General features: G+C 43.9%; 1 protein-coding gene across 1 annotated transcript in view; it reads right to left on the reverse strand.

Moving 5' to 3' along the window:
• The window catches only part of ctsd (cathepsin D), a 43,869-nt gene extending 37,442 nt beyond the window's left edge, over positions 1-6,427 (reverse strand). Inside the window, exons 1-2 of the mRNA XM_072466299.1 lie at positions 6,253-6,427; positions 1,766-1,922 (exon numbers count right to left, since the gene is read on the reverse strand). Of these exons, the coding sequence (XP_072322400.1) occupies positions 1,766-1,922; positions 6,253-6,317 (222 nt within the window). The 5' untranslated portion in view covers positions 6,318-6,427. The remainder of the gene's footprint in view (positions 1-1,765; positions 1,923-6,252) is intronic.
• Positions 6,428-16,461: the final 10,034 nt, after the last annotated feature.

Here is a 16,461-nt window from a genome sequence, read left to right on the forward strand (position 1 = left end):
CACCATCTAGTGGCACAGTGGATAGTGAAGAAGGTTATCTAGGATTGCAACGTGATCTTGATCAATTAGGCCAGTGGGCCGACGAATGGCAGATGGAGTTTAATTTAGATAAATGTGAGGTGATGCCTTTTGGCAGATCGAATCAGGCCAGGACCTACTCAGTTAATGGTATGGCGTTGGGGAGAGTTATAGAACAAAGAGATCTAGGAGTACAGGTTCATAGCTCCTTGAAGGTGGAGTCGCAGGTGGACAGGGTGGTGAAGAAGGCATTCGGCATGCTTGGTTTCATTGGTCAGAACATTGAATACAGGAGTTGGGACGTCTTGTTGAAGTTGTACAAGACATTGGTACAGCCACACTTGGAATACTGTGTGCAGTTCTGGTCACCCTATTATAGAAAGGATATTATTAAACTAGAGAGAGTGCAGAAAAGATTGACTAGGATGTTACCGGGACTTGATGGTTTGAGTTATAAGGAGAGGCTGGATAGACTGGGACTTTTTTCCCTGGAGCGTAGGAGGCTTAGGGGTGATCTTAGAGGTCTATAAAATAATGAGGGGCATAGATAAGGTAGATAGTCAACATCTTTTCCCAAAGGTAGGGGAGTCTAAAACTAGAGGGCATAGGTTTAAGGTGAGAGGGGAGAGATTCAGAAGGGCCCAGAGGGGCAATTTCTTCACTCAGAGGGTAGTGAGTGTCTGGAATGTGCTGCCAGAGGTAGTAGTAGAGGCAGGTACAATTGTGTCTTTTAAAAAGCATTTAGATAGTTACATGGGTAAGATGGGTATAGAGGGTTATGGGCCAAGCGCGGGCAACTGGGACTAGCTTAATGGTAAAAACTGGGCAGCATGGACTGGTTGGGCCGAAGGGCCTGTTTCCATGCTGTAAACTTCTATGATTCTATGATTCTATCTTAAGCTAACACAAAATCATTGGCACTGGATAGGATTTCTTGTCTGTACTCTATATCAATGAGTTATTGGCCAAGAGAGTTGTCTGCTGCAGAGAATATTGCTTCCAATTTTAAACCAAAGGAAGTGGGAGAAGCAGAGAGCATGAGGAAGGCAAAGTGCTCAGATTTGAGAGAAAGCTCATGGCTGGTCAAAGAAAAATTAGGAATAAAATATGTGCTTTTGGTGCACTCAAAAGAGCTGCATTTATTGTTCAGCATATAGCTTTTTGCCCAAAGATTATGATAAACTGATAATTCTTGTTGACCTAAATTTGTTTTCACTGATTCACAAATTCCTTTAATCAGAAATATTGCCATCACATATGCTTCAGAGCAAAGAACTCTGCACTGAAGGCAGTAGAAAGATTAACATTGCTACTACATTCACCACTATCTAGAACATATTTCTGGCTGCAAATAGATTATTTAACAACGCCTGCAAAAGTTAAATGACCACATAAACAATCTAGGGGATCCTAGTCCTGGAATAGGAAAAGTCAAGTTAACACACATGTAGCTTCAGGTTGGAGTCTTTTTGGAAGGCAAACTGTGCGCAGTATTACGTAAACGAACAGTGATACAATAATAGATATCTATGCTGTTGTTTATGCTCCATATAAACCATAGAATGTCACCATATCCGCCCACTGTCACCATATCCTTCTATTCCTTTCTCCTTCATGTACTCAAGTGCCTTAAATGCATCTTTGTCTGCAAATGTTGATATTACGCTTTCTTTCTTCTATTACTTAACTAGTTTCACATCTATGTTGCCATATCCACTTTAATACTGATATTAGAGACCATACTCACATCCAGGTAATTTTTCAGTGTCTCTGGAGTTGGTCCATTGCTATGTGGAAAGCCCAAATTATATTTAAAGTATTGGTCTCCTGCAAGAAGTTCCTCTATGCTATTCGCAGAATCAGTGAAGGTTCGCCGAATTGAGCGAAATCTTCTCAAGGGAATTCTGCAAAACAAAAACACAGATTCAGATGGCACACCTCAAGAGCTAAAGCATTATGGGAAATGTCCTTCATCACAAACTGGACTTGAGGTTCGAGAAACATTGGATCATTCAAACTCTGCGCTAGGAAACTCCAGTGAATGATCCTGTAGAAACAAGCCACATCACATCATCTGGGAGAAGAAACACAAAGATTTATTTTTTTAAATTTAGAGTACCCAATTCATTTTTTTCCCAAATAAGGGGCAATTTAGTGTGTTCAATCCACCTACCTTGCACATCTTTGGGCAGTGGGAGCGAAACCCATGTAAACACGGGGAGAATTTGCAAACTCCACACGGACAGTGACCCAGAGTCGGGATCAAACCTGGAACCTTGGCGCCGTGAGGCAACAGGAGGGCTAACCCACTGCGCCACCGTGCTGCCCAGAAAACACAAAGATTAAGGGTTGGTTCAAACCACTTTTGAAAACTGATAAGTATTTTAGGAACATAGGAATTAAAGAGCAGAAATAGGCAATTTAGCCCTTCGAGCCTACTCTGCCATTCAATCAGATTATGGCTGATCTCTTCCTGATCTCAAATCCACCTCCCCACCTGTTGCCTATATCCCTTTAACCACTTTTTTTCTAAAATCAGAAATATACCTATCTCCTTCTTGACACTATTTAATGACTCTGTCCCATGGTGCGGTGGAACCTGTGAGTCCCACAAATTCACCACCCTCTGCAAGAAGCGGTTCCTCCTCACCTCAGTTCTAAATGTACCGCCTCTCAACCTATATTCCTGACCTCTCGTTCTGGCTTGCCCTACTTTATCCCCTTTTAGTATTTTATATACCTCGATCAGATCCCCTCTCATCCTTCTAAACTCCAGCGAGTACAAGTCCAAACTGTTTAATCTCTCTTCATACGCCAACCTTTTCATTCCCGGAATCAATCTGGCAAACCCCCTGAATTGCCTCCACATCCTTCCTCAAATAAAGGAGACCAGAACTGGACACAATACTCCAGATGTGGTCTCACCAACACCCTATACAATTGCAACAATACTTCTCTACTTTTATACTCCAGTCTTTTTGCTCATATTTCATTTGCCTTTTTAATTACAAGCTGTACCTGCATACCGACTCTCTGCGATTAATAAACAAAGACACCCAGATCCCTCTGCCCAGAAGCATCTTGAATCTGCTCTCCCTTTAGATAATTTGCCTTTTTATTTTTTCGGTGAAAATGCATAACCTGACACTTAAGCTACATTAAACTCCATCTGCCAAATTCTGGCCCAATCTCCTAGCCTATCTATATCCGTCTGTAAAATCTTTATCCCTCTTCACTGCCTGCTTTCCCACCTATTTTCATATCATCCGCAAATTTTGCTATGTTACACTCTGTCCCCGCTTGCAGATCATTTATATAAATAGTAAACAGTTGAGGTCCGAGGACAGATCCCTGCAGCACCCCACAGTTCACCAGCCAGAGAAGGACACATTTATCCCCAATTCTCTGCTTTCTGTCAATCAGCCAGCCAATCCTCAATCCAATCTTTGCACCATGTCCCCACTTCTTGTGTTTTAAAATAACGAGCATCTTATGGAGGTCAGGCAGGACGGTGAAGTTGAAGCAGAGGTGAAATTAGCCATTATGTATTGAATGGCAGAGCAGACTTGTGGGGCTGGATGGGGATCTCATTGAACCATATACAATTCTGTCGGATTTGAATAGACTGGATGCAAGGATGATGTTTCCTCTGACTGGGTGGATTATAGAACAAGGGGTCACAGTATCAGGATATGGGATAGGCCATTTAGGACTGAGATGAGGAGAAACATTCTTGACTCAGGAGGTGAACCTGCAGTATTTCTCTACGTCAGCCGTGGAGGCCAAATCACTCAGAATACATTTAAGGAGGAAATCAATAGATTCCTAGACTCTAAACGGTGTCAAGGGGTATGAGGAGAGTACAGGAATATGATGCAAGATAGAGGATCAGCCATGATGATATTGAATAGCAGAGCAGGGTGGAAGGACCGAATGACCTCCTCCTGTTCCTATTTTCTATGTTTCAATGAATACCAGCATTAAAGGTCTCCCCAGGTCACTTTCATCAGCCAAGGATAAATGCAAAAGCCATTCAGCACTCCCAACATGGAGCCTTTGTCTCAAATGGGCAAAATCTAACAGCTGCGCCCCGTGCAAATGGGGCACAGCGCATCTGTTAAATCTTGTGAAAAGTCGATATCTGGATTGTGGGCAAGATCCAGATCTGGCTAATCTGCATATAACCGCTGCAGTAAGCAGCACTTTTAAGCTGCTTTCTCAGGGCTGCGAGGGACCGGAAACACCCAGCTAAATGCACTCGACACAGGACTCACATTCCCCTTAAATCGCGTCCATGTAGGGGTTCTCAAATCAACGATCCTTATATTATTTCTGACAAATTAATAATAATCTTTATTATCCCAAGTCGGCTTGGGACTGCAATGAAATTACTGTGAAAAGTAGGCAGTTTTGTTCAATGGATTAACCCATTGATCAACTGCAGCTGGTCTAGAATTGAAATCCCTGTCAGAGGTGCTCATATCTTTGCTGCCTTCTTCACGTATTTCACTTTGCGCATCTGCAATGGATCTCCACATGTGTGTGTGTCAGCCAGTGGAGGAGAGGATTAGTCAGAGGGGGACCTTCGCCCACATCAAAGGCACAAGACAATCAGTTGGAACCGCACTCCTTCCCTCCCTCTCCCCATCCCCTCCCGCCAAGGAACCCAACCAGCGTCGTCTTCAACTCCGAGCATTGGCATGTCAGCAAATATTCAAAAAGGTGCATCAACTATCTCTAGATATTGAAGAAGCTACGTCAAAGACAGTGAAAATTCCTCAGGAGGCATCTCCTGACCTGTGCGCACTCCTACAAGGCCTGCAGCCCCGTAACTAACCTCAGAGGGAAACCCATGCCAGTCACCTTGATCACTGGGGCCCTAAATGTCTACACCAGTGGCTCACTTCAAGATTCCACAGGAAGGTGTGGCATTTCCCAAGCTGTATACAGGAGGTGACCAATGCCCTGTACATGATAGCCAGGCTGCTGGAACATCAGGGCCAATGCCCACCTCTGCCAGCCTCCATCTGAAGCTACCACACTACACACTTTAATGACATTTAAGGGGCATCTTGACAAATACATGAATAGGATGGGAATAGAGGGAAACGGACCCAGGAAGTGTAGAAGATTGTAGTTTAGTCAGGCAGCATGGTCGGCGCAGGCTTGGAGGTCGAAGGCCTGTTCCTGTGCTGTACTTTTCTTTGTTCTTTAGTGACACAACTAAAGTCTAAAAAATGGACTCTTGCCCACATTGGTCAAGGCCACCATTGCACAAACAGCACATAATTTCTCACACTCAAGTGACCTCAACCAATCTGCCTGGTAAATCAATTTGAGAGGCCAGCAAAGGCTGAACTTCCAGCTATGTTGCGAATACAAATTATGCCACACGTTAGAATCCAATAAAGTGACCACTCACATAACATCAAATTGTTGGTGAGATGTCCACTTCATTCAGCAACGACTGCCAAACAAGCATGAATGTGCAAAATTCCCTCTAGGAATCAGGCTCAGTGATGAGCATCCTTCATCAATTCACATCTCCAGTTGAAACACAAATATATCCTGGGCAAGTGAGCTCAGGCCTGCTGATTCATAGGAGATTGACAGATGGTGCACAACACGGGGGGGGGAAAGAGATTGAGAAACCTTTTAAAAACACATACCCCTCCCAGTGCAAATCAAATCCCCCCCCCCCCTCCCTTCAGGTCAATACAGAGCGAATCCCAGAGTCGCTAGATTTAACTGGCTACTCACTACTGAAAAATTAAGGCTAATAGATTGAACAGTTTTGGGGGGGGGGGGGGGGGGAAAGAGATAGAGGAAACTCTATGGTCGGCTTATCAGTAGAAAGTGGCAATATTTCTTTGGTGTGAAGGAATAGCAGTTTAGAGGAACTGGTTATACTGCCTGCTTCATACAAAACAAATGTGAACACACAAACAGGAAAGCTAACAACTGCAACACAATATAACGCTATTCATTGCAAATGCAACATGGAAAATCCTCCCCACCACAACCGTGACCTTGAAGAAAGCAGCGCCCCTTTGTTGCTATTTGTATGGCTGGAGGAGAGTCTCCGGAGAGGGAGTTAAGAGCAGCTGAGTTGTTTAATAAGACAGAGAGTGAGAGACTGATCCAGCAAAACAATCTTTCATCACAACAGTCCTTTTTGTCTCGGTAATCTTCCCTCCTTTCAACAAACAACCGCCCCTCCCCCACTATGCTTACCGCAAGAGCCCATGGCAAGCAGCAAATGCTGCCGACAGCAGCAATAACGAAGCTCCCACTCTCATAGCAACAACTTGGGAGATCTGCACAGCTCCTGTGTTCCAACGCGAATAAGAAGGAACGGCCTCAGCCCGCCTTTAAAACTGTGCGTCAACCCCTGCTGCAAATAGCAACCACATGCACATGAGACATCTGCTGCCTATTAAGTCCCTCTTTCCACTTCCTCATCCCAACTTGCTATAGCTTTCTTTAAACAAGTATAATTTCTTTTGTAACAATAATTTTCTCATGCAAGTCAGGAACCACCTGTGCCCACACCCAGAGAGTCAGCTTGTTGCTGCCTGACCGACATTCCAACAGTTCTTGCTTCACATGTCCAGCATTTTATCGCATTTGGAACCGCAGCGTGTGTTCCATGGTGAATTTAAAGCAAAAAAAGGGGAGTTAAGTAAATTCACTGCTGAAACTGCTGCACTTATAGCATCTTAAAGTACAAACATTCCCCTGTGTGTTGGGTTAAGGAAAGATTGTGATTTTATTGAAATGTTGAGAAAAGCCTTTCGATTTAAACTGTCCAACGGTTTGGGGCAGGATTTTCACCCTCATAAATGGGCAAGTAGAGAGGGGTGAAAATTTGCCAGCTGGCATTCTAGTTTGCTGACACCATCCCCAGTCCCGCGCCCAGTGTCCTGAAGGCAGGCTGCCGGTTGGAAGGACTGCCTGCCCACAGTTAGCCAATTAAGGCGGCACAGTGGTTAGCACTGCTGTATCACAGCGCCAGGACCCGGGTTTGATTCCGGCCTTGGGTGACAGTCTGCGTGGGTTTCCCCCGGGTGCTCCGGTTTCCTCCCACAGTCCAAAGATGTGCAAGTTAGGGAGAATGGCCATAGTAAATTGCTCCTTAGTGTCCAAAGGTTGGGTAAGGTTATAACCATAGGGCGGGGGATTGGTCCCGAGTAGGACAGCCTACCTCTTCACTGTAGGGATGTTATGTTAAGTGGGTAAGTGGTCCATCAGGCTAATTGTTAGAGGCCAGCTGAGGATTAAGCCCATTCCCAGAAAGTAGCTTCCCAGTAACAAATTGAGCGAGGACAGCTTTGGAGCCAGGCTTTATGGTCCTCTTCATTCATCATATCACAGCCATACTGAAAGGATTTCTTCTCCACTATGGTAGCCTGGCAGCTGAGCTTGTTTTTTGATCTAAAACTTTTAACGGTTGCAGAGGTGGCCCCTCAAAATGGATATTCCCTCTCTCTTTCTCTCTCTTTTACCTGAGCCACAGGCTACTGCTCCTTCCAAGCTGGCGGTCTTCTGCTGGCTCTCCAACTTCAAGACCTGCACATCAGGTTACCATTTATTTCCCACGCAATACAGGGTCGTGACCCCCATTTGACTAGACCATTGGGGTCCCCACCCAAAAAGCTAAAATTTTGCTCAAAGTATCCATATGTGTCGCATGGCAAGGAATATTCTACATTTGAAATGTGCAGGAAAACATCTCAAAGTATTTTACATTAAAGTGGAAAATTAATAGTTGCTTAGGGACAGAAAGCAATTAGCAGTGAATGGTTGTTTTTCACATTAGAGGTAAAAATTAATGTTGTCCACTCGTGTCTGTTTTTTGGACAAATCGCTCTTTTCCATAAACCGTGCATCATTAAACTGGACATAGGTTAGAATTTTAGAATGCAGAAATGTTGCGAACAGTGGGAGGATAGTAACATGTTTCAGGAGGAAATGGACCAACTGTTTAAATGGGCAGAACACCTGGCAGGTTCATACATCCTGCAAAAATGTGTGAAATGGTTCATTTTTGAAGAAGTAATGACAAGAGACAAAATAAACTAAGTGGTACATCTTTAATGACAGCCAGAAACAAAGTAATCTGGGGGTGTATGAACACCAATCTTTGAAGGTGGCAGGGTCAGTTGAGAAGGCTGTCAATAAAATTAAGGGGATCCTTGTTTCCCAGGCAAGACCACAACAGTGACTAGGATACTGGACCGAAACTCCAATATTTTAGTTTATTTTGTAAGACTGGACGTAAAAAATGATTCACTCCAGGAGTGCTTGCATAAAACAATAGGGCTTCGGTATTTCTAAAACAAAACTTTATTATAAATTCAAGATTTAACTTTTTATCTACACACCCGAAAAAGAACATTTCACAATTACCCCTTAACGCTACTACTTAATTAAACAACAAGAAAAGAAACATACAGCTCTCAATCCAGCTTACAAAGCAGCAGGGCATATAGTAATACTTGCTCTGCAGGACCGATTTTGGCTCTTGTTAGAACCCCTTCAAACTCTTGAACATCTTCAAATAGCTGTTTCAACTGTGTTGTTTCAGCCTCTTTCTTGTCCTCAGACTTTTTAAATATTATTACTCTTTTAAACTCTCCTACTATGAAAGAAAACTGTCTTTGCCTGTCTAAAAAATAAGGGTTACCAGATCAGACATCACTTCCAAAAGACTTTCTACAAAACTCTTGTCTCTCTACAGCTTTCGCAAAAAAAACTGCCTCTCTCCACAGCTTCTCAAAATGGCTCTCTGCTTTCCTCTGCCCCACCCAGCAATGACCTAATCTCCCAAGCTAAAAAGCAAATTGACATTTCAGGGAATGAAAGCACATTAACTCCCCAGAGACTTCCCAGGCAAACCACTATGCATGAGCCCAGACTGAAAAACACATTCCTTTGTCAATTTCACCTGCTGGCTGCTAAAGCCACCAAGGCCCTGCAAAACAGATTTTTTTTTTTTTCAAAAGCATGACCGTTGCAGTCAAACACATTCTAACCCCAGGCTTTTAACCCTTAAATTGCCCAATACATTTATCAGCAATTTTCCTAAAATCTTCCAGTCATCACACTTGGCTTAATATACAAGGCCGAGGCCTCGTTTTTGACTAGGATAGGTTCTGTGTCTGGGTGGTGAAAGAAGAAGACTTTTGGTCTGGAAACCCTGAAGTCTGCGTTTCCCCCACACTCTACAGTTTTAATATCACAACACGTGCCTTTTTTTTCTTATGAGTTTCCCATCTGGAAGCCAGCCTGATTAATAGGCTCCCTTTGGATGGTGAATGATCTGGTGTAGGTTACGGCCTCGGAGCAGGTATGGTGCCTGCAGCTTGTTTAATTGTAGTGTGGGGCAGGGGTGTATAGCCTATATCTCAGGGACCCCAATCCTGGGAAAGCCTTTCAGTGATCCCAGGGTGTTTCTGATGCCACAGTCGTAGGTGGGGGCTTTAAATCCCAGTGGTCTCCAACAATAGTGGGTAGAACAAAGGTTGGTGAGCTAGGTAGAAGCACTGCTGCTCCTCTATGGCCCACAAACCGTGCTATCAGGGCTCTTTCACAAAGCAATCCTCAACTCTCTGACGGGTTTCCTGAGGTGTAGGAAACATAAGAACATAAGAACTAGGAGCAGGTGTAGGCCAACTGGCCCCTCGAGCCTGCTCCGCCATTCAATGAGATCATGGCTGATCTTTTGTGGACTCAGCTCCACTTTCCAGCCCGAACACCATAACCCTTAATCTCTTTATTCTTCAAAAAGCTATGTATCTTTATCTTAAAAACATTTAATGAAGAAACCTGGCAGAAAAAGAATTAAACCTGGAAAATATATTAAACCTGAGTCATATAGCTGCATAATAATAACTAAACGGCTGATCCACTTCGTCTAGTGAACTGATTGCCTGGCCACCACCCAACCCCACCCCCAACTTACCTCCCTTGAACCAATAGTGGGCCAGTAGGAGGCAGGTTGGGGATCAAGATTGAGATTTTTAAAACATTTTTACATCTCAACCAATCCAAACCCACCCATTTTTGAGTGGATTAGAACTCCCCCATAGAACAGAAAAACAAGGACGTTTTGCTAAACCTTTATAAATCATTACATCGGTCTTGCCTAGAGTCTCATATCCAAATTTAGTACTTTAGGCTGAATACCAAGGCCCCAGAAAGGGACAAAGCAGGATTCCTGGAATGATACAAGGGATGCTGGACCTCAGTTACTTGGAGAAACTAGAGATGTGATATTAAACTTTTATTGGACCCTGGGAGGGCCGCAAATAGAGTTAGTCCATTGCTCATCTCCATTCCATAAAAAGGATATTGTGTTACTGGAGAAAATACAAAAAAAAGATTTACAGAATAGTGTCGGAGGTGAAAGTTTACAGATGTAGGCAAAGATAGAATTCTTCTCTTTAGAAAAGGGAAGACTAAAATGTGAGCAGAGAAAAAGAAAATCAATATCCAAGATAGGGGCTCGGGATACAAGATAATCACTAATAAATCCAAAATAGGAAACTAAGAAATTTCTTTACTCAAAGAGTCGTTAAAATGTAAAACTTGCAAACAAAAAAAAATGTAAAACTTGCTACTACAGGATGTGGCTCTGGCAGATAATTTGAATGGATACAGGAAAGAAAAGGAAATAGAAAGCCATTCTGAAAGGCTGAGGTGGGTACATGGGACAAGAGGAAACTTGTATGAAATATGAATATAAGCATATACTGATTGAGCTGCCTATGCACATTCTCTCCGTGTTTGCGTGGGTTTTGCCCCCATAAACCAAAGATGTGCAAGGTAGGTGAATTGGCCACGCTAAATTGCCCCTTAATTGGAAAAAAATAATTGGGTACTCTAAATTTATTTTTTTAAAACTGATTGAGCTGCCTAGAATTTTCTATGCTGTACCTTCACTGCAATTCAATAAAGCGTGGGGTTATTTGTTCGAATGGAAAATATTAAGGGAAAGTTTAATAGAGATATTTAAAATAATTAATGATTTTGATAGAGGAAATAAGGAGACAACAGTTTCCAGTGTAGAAGGTTTGGTAACCAGATAACACAAATTTAAGGTAGTTGACAAAAGACCCGGGGGTGAGGCAAGGAAATATTTCTTTTACGCAGCAAGTTGTTATAATCCAAAAGGATGGTGGAAGCAGATTCAATAATAACTTTCAATCGGAAATTGGATGAATTCTTGAAGGGGGAAATCAAAATCATGAGGTAATTCGAGAAGTGCTGTTTGTCAGGCAAGAAATAGAAGTACTGATCCCAAATTCAAAGTTTACAGCCTTGCAGACTAGTGGACTTGAAAGAATGGCCTTCTCCATGACAGTGTCTATCATCTTCACCATCAAAGAGATATGGCCAGACTGTCAATATCCTCTAAGATTCTGAATGAAATAGCACCACATGCATTTCCAATGATTAAATCCAAAGGCTATGTACAGAAACGCTATAGAATCTGCACCGCAACCTTCTGGATGAATCTAAAATCTGCACCAAGTACCAACAATGCCTGTAAAAATTTATCCCACATAATGGGTGGCTCCTGGAATACTGCTTCTTCTACATGGAGAATCAAATGTCTCATTCTTTGTCTTATTGTCTGGATTTAATAATTGGAAATGCTTGAGATGCTATTTCAGTCAGAATCTTAGAGGATATTGACAGTCTTTTTGATGGTGAAGATGACAGACACTGTCATGGAGAAGGCCATTCTTGTCAAGTCCACTCGTCTGCAAGACTCTAAACTTTGAATTTAGGATCATTAGTTCTATTTCTTGCCTGCCAAACACTAATCATTACTTCTCGATTTACTTTATGATTTTGATTTGGGAATTTCCTGCATTTTGAATTTCATTCCTTCTCCTCGGTTCTCAGTTTCTTAATGCAAAATAAGATATAACTTCTGTTGCTACATGAACTTAGTAGACCCTACTTGTGAAGTCCCTGATACACCAATCCATTTAAATTGTCCTTTATCCAGTTAAACTTCCAAAAGACGAGGAGACCAGACTTGTATCCAAAGCTCAACCTACATGATTGCTTGTGCACTTTCAGACAGTGGTTACTAGTTATCAGTTTAGAAAGATGATGTTTTCCCAGCGCACTGGAGCTAATTTATAATTTAGCATTCCAATTGTTGTTCTAGTTAAGATCAAGTAACACAGATTGAGTTTATGTATATCCACCATTAGCTTCACCAAAACAGCATCTTGCAGGCTGCCTCACCATTGAAATGCATTTAATGGTGTGAAGTTACTGCATTTGCAAAGTTTTGTCATTACATGTGTAAGTATACATTCATCAACATGACAGTTATTAAGTCCTGTCAATCAACCTCTCTGGCACTGAATATTAAAAACGTGGAATCGGGCAGCACGGTGGCACAGTGGTTAGCAATGCTGCCTCACGGTGCCGAGGTCCCAGGTTCGATCCCGGCTCTGGGTCACTGTCCGTGTGGAGTTTGCACATTCTCCCCATGTTTGCGTGGGTTTCGCCCCCACAACCCAAAGATGTGCAAGATAGGTGGATTGGCCATGCTAAATTGCCCCTTAATTGGAAAAAATGAATTGGATACTCTAAATTTATTTTTAAAAAGCGTGGAATCAAATTCATCCTTCAGATTATAAATGTTTTTGGCAATTTAAAAAACATAAAATTGAACATTAAAAAGCTTTTTTTTAGTTTTCCTCTCTGCTTATTTTTCCTCTCTCATAGAATCCCTACAGTACAGAATGAGGCCATTTGTTCCATCGGGTCTGCACTGACGCTTCAAATATGCATTCCACCCATGTCCACCTGCCACACCCCCACCCTATCCCTGCAACCCCATAACTTAACCTGTACATCCCTGGACACTAAGGGGCAATTTAGCATGGCCAATCCACCTACCCCATACATCTTTGGACTGTGGGAGGAAACCGGAACACCCGGAGGAAACCCATGCAGACACTGGGAGAATATACAAACTCTACACAGAGAGTGACCCAAGGCCGGAATTGAACCCGGGTCCCTGGCGCTGTGAGGCAGCAGTGCTTACCACTGTGCCACCGTGCCCCCTTAATTCAATATTTCCTTTCAGCTGTATTTTCTTGTTCTATACTTTACTTAACATTGAATTCACCTACCGTGCGTTGCACTTTCTTCTTTATTATTCCTCTATTTATTTATCAATCCTTTTAGCTTATTGGTTAAGAAGATATACAACTACTTGTGCTGTTCACTCAAATGTCAGGTGCCTGGTCTCCCTCACCATGGCATTGTTAGCTGCAACATACAGCAAATCACAACGCAAAAAAGTTTTGAAAACCTAAATTTGAAAGGGCCTGTTTAACTAATAGCAAACAATGTTAGATGCCCTCTGATAACAAGATCTGTGCCATTATCTACAATACGATGTTTGGTTTGAAGTTGTAGAAGATTTTCAAAGTTACGATTCCAGGCCCCACATGTGGTTATTTAGGTCTTCAACCCCACCCAACACAGGTCTTTAAAATCCATCTCCTCAGTGCTTTGAGGCACAGCAGATTCTAGCACTCAAAAGAAGCACACAGAGCTTTATTATTTCTGTATTAAATGCTCAGCCCCAGAGCTGATCGGTGGCATCATGTGACTGACTGTAATCTCTAATTACCTCTGTTAATGCCTAAATATTCCAGAGGTTTGCAAGCTGTTTTGCCTCCCTCTGCTATTTATTTGTTTCAAACTCCCCTTCTCTCAAAATATTGCCATTCCAATGAAACTGGAGAGGTTGCAATCCTCTGCCTTCAGTTACTTGTTCAATTCTAATTCAGACCTGTCTACAACCATCCTTCTCCAAGCAACCTGCATTTGGGCTCTGCAAATGTTATCCCGCAACATGATCGGGACCGTATGCGGTGGACAAATAACTGTGAGTCTTTATTCAGTCACACAATGTTACAGTTAATCAATCACTCCTTCAACACAAGTTATTCTACAGAGTACTAAAAGTTTATAGTACTCTTATAGTACCTTAACTTAACTTTTGAGTGACTAGCAAGTACCCAGACAGATATTATGTGTGTCATAATATACACCAATATATCATGGTGCAGACACACACTGATGGACACACAGTGGGACCAATCAACATGCACAACACTGCAGCCAATCACCAGTGAGAGCACATGCACTATAAAGACAGGGGACATCAGAGTTCCTGTGCATTCGAGTAGCAGCTAGCTAGGAGCACAGAGCTCACAGCCTGCAACACAGACATTCACCATGTGCTGAGTGCATCAACTGGTTAGGACAAGGCAAAGGTCTTTAGTTAAAGCTGGTATCGTATTTACCCACAGTTCAAGTATGTTTAAATAGTTAACCTTTTAATAAAATAGTGTTGCACTACTTCAAGTGTTGGTGACCTGTATGTGATCCAGAACACCCAACACATCATGATACCAGGAGTGGTCGCATACTAGCACTTCTTAGACCTAACTGCAAGTGATCTGCCTTCCGCCAGCATTCCGTCATTCTGCAACATGGACAACATCAGCCCGCCGCCGCCTCTCCGCATCGGCGGCAACCTCGGGGCCATCTGGAAGATTTTCAAACAGCGCGTCCAGCTCTACCTCGAAGCCACGGACAGGGAGGGCGCCTCGGACACCAGAAAGATTGCTCTTCTCCTCTCCACGGCCGGGGACCATGCCATCCATATTTTCAACTCTCTCACCTTTGCAGATGACGAAGACAGGACGAAGTTCAAGACGGTTCTCCTCAAATTTGACACTCACTGCAGCATAGAGGTGAATGAAAGTTTTGAATGCTACGTGTTCCAGCAGCGTTTGCAGGGTCAGGACCCTTTCCAATCCTTTTTAACACACCTCCGCATCCTTGCGCAATCTTGCAGCTACGGGCCCACCTCCAACTCCATGATACGCAACCAGATCGTTTTCGGTGTTCAGTCGGACCCCCTACGTCAGCAGCTCCTCAAAGTAAAGCAACTCACCCTAGCGACCGCCATCGAGACCTATGTCCTACATGAAAGTGCCACCAGTCGGTTCTCCCATATACAAGCGGCTGAAACGGCACGGCAAGGTCCCCAAGAGGCGGAACAGGTCCAAGTGATTGAACACCTCCAGGGCCTCAGCCTGGATGAGGGCGGCCATTTCGCGCGCTTTTCGCAGACTCCCACGCTTGTACGCACCAAACAAGGGGACGGCAACGTGGAGGAACATAATGCGCAGGCGGCACCACGCAAGACCGCACCGCGCATGCGCGGTGGCGCAATGAACGTGCTGACGTCACGACGTGCGGCAACTGTGGCTCCGCCCATTTAAAGCGGCAATACCCCTCGAAATCTTGACAATGCCTACGATGTGGAAGACTTGGCCACTATGCTGCCTGCCGTCGAGCAGCTCAGCCTTCCAATTCATATCGCTTCAGCCAGACTCGCAGGAATGTTCGGGCAATTCAACCCACGGTCACCGAGTCCGATTCCAACATCCCACACATCAGTGACACCGAGGACCCAAAGGCGCCTTTTCGAGTCGGTGTCGTAATGAAAAACAGGCTGTCCCCGAATCAAAGACACCAGCCGCTGTCGGTATACAGCATTGATCCAGACGATGAGTGGTGTGCAACCCTGACGGTCAACAGGTCCCAAATACAATTCCACCTGGACACTGGTGCCTCCGCCAATCTCATGGCGTTGTCTGCTTTCCAAAGCCTTTGTGTCAAACCAACCATTCTCCCATCGGCCTGCCAGCGTTTGGACTACAATGGCAACATCATTCCTGCTACCGGCTCATGCCAACTCAAAGTGACGCACAAGTCACGAAAAGCCATCCTTCCTTTCGTGGGCTCCTCGAAGGACTCTCTGCTTGGCGCACAGGCGTGCAAATTGCTAAACCTCGTTCAAAGAGTTCACTCTCTCTCTCCTGATGACACGTCTGCCTTCCAGGATGCTGACTTCAGGGTGAAACTCAACGCCATCATCGACTAGCACCGCGACGTCTTCGAAGGCATGGGCATGCTCCCATGTACTTACAAGATCATACTCAAACAGAATGCCACGCCTATGGTGCATGCACCTCGCAGAGACCCAGCACCCCTCAAGGACCGCCTCAAGCAGCAGCTGCAGGACCTCCAAGACCAAGGAGTGATCTCCAGAGTTACGGAACCAACCGACTGGGTCAGTTCCATGGTGTGCGTAAAGAAGCCGTCCGGCGGGCTCAGAATCTGCATTGATCCAAAGGATCTGAATCGCAACATAATGAGGGAGCATTACCCAATCCCCAAGCTCGAAGAGATCACATGCGAGATGGCTCGGGCCAAGCTCTTCACCAGACTTCACACCTCGAAAGGATTCTGGCAAATTCAACTAGACAGATCCAGCAGGAAACTGTGTACTTTTAACACCCCTTTTGGCAGATATTGTTACAACAG

This window comes from Scyliorhinus torazame, chromosome 10 (assembly GCF_047496885.1).
Source record: "Scyliorhinus torazame isolate Kashiwa2021f chromosome 10, sScyTor2.1, whole genome shotgun sequence".
In the NCBI taxonomy this organism is placed as follows: Eukaryota; Metazoa; Chordata; class Chondrichthyes; order Carcharhiniformes; family Scyliorhinidae; genus Scyliorhinus; species Scyliorhinus torazame.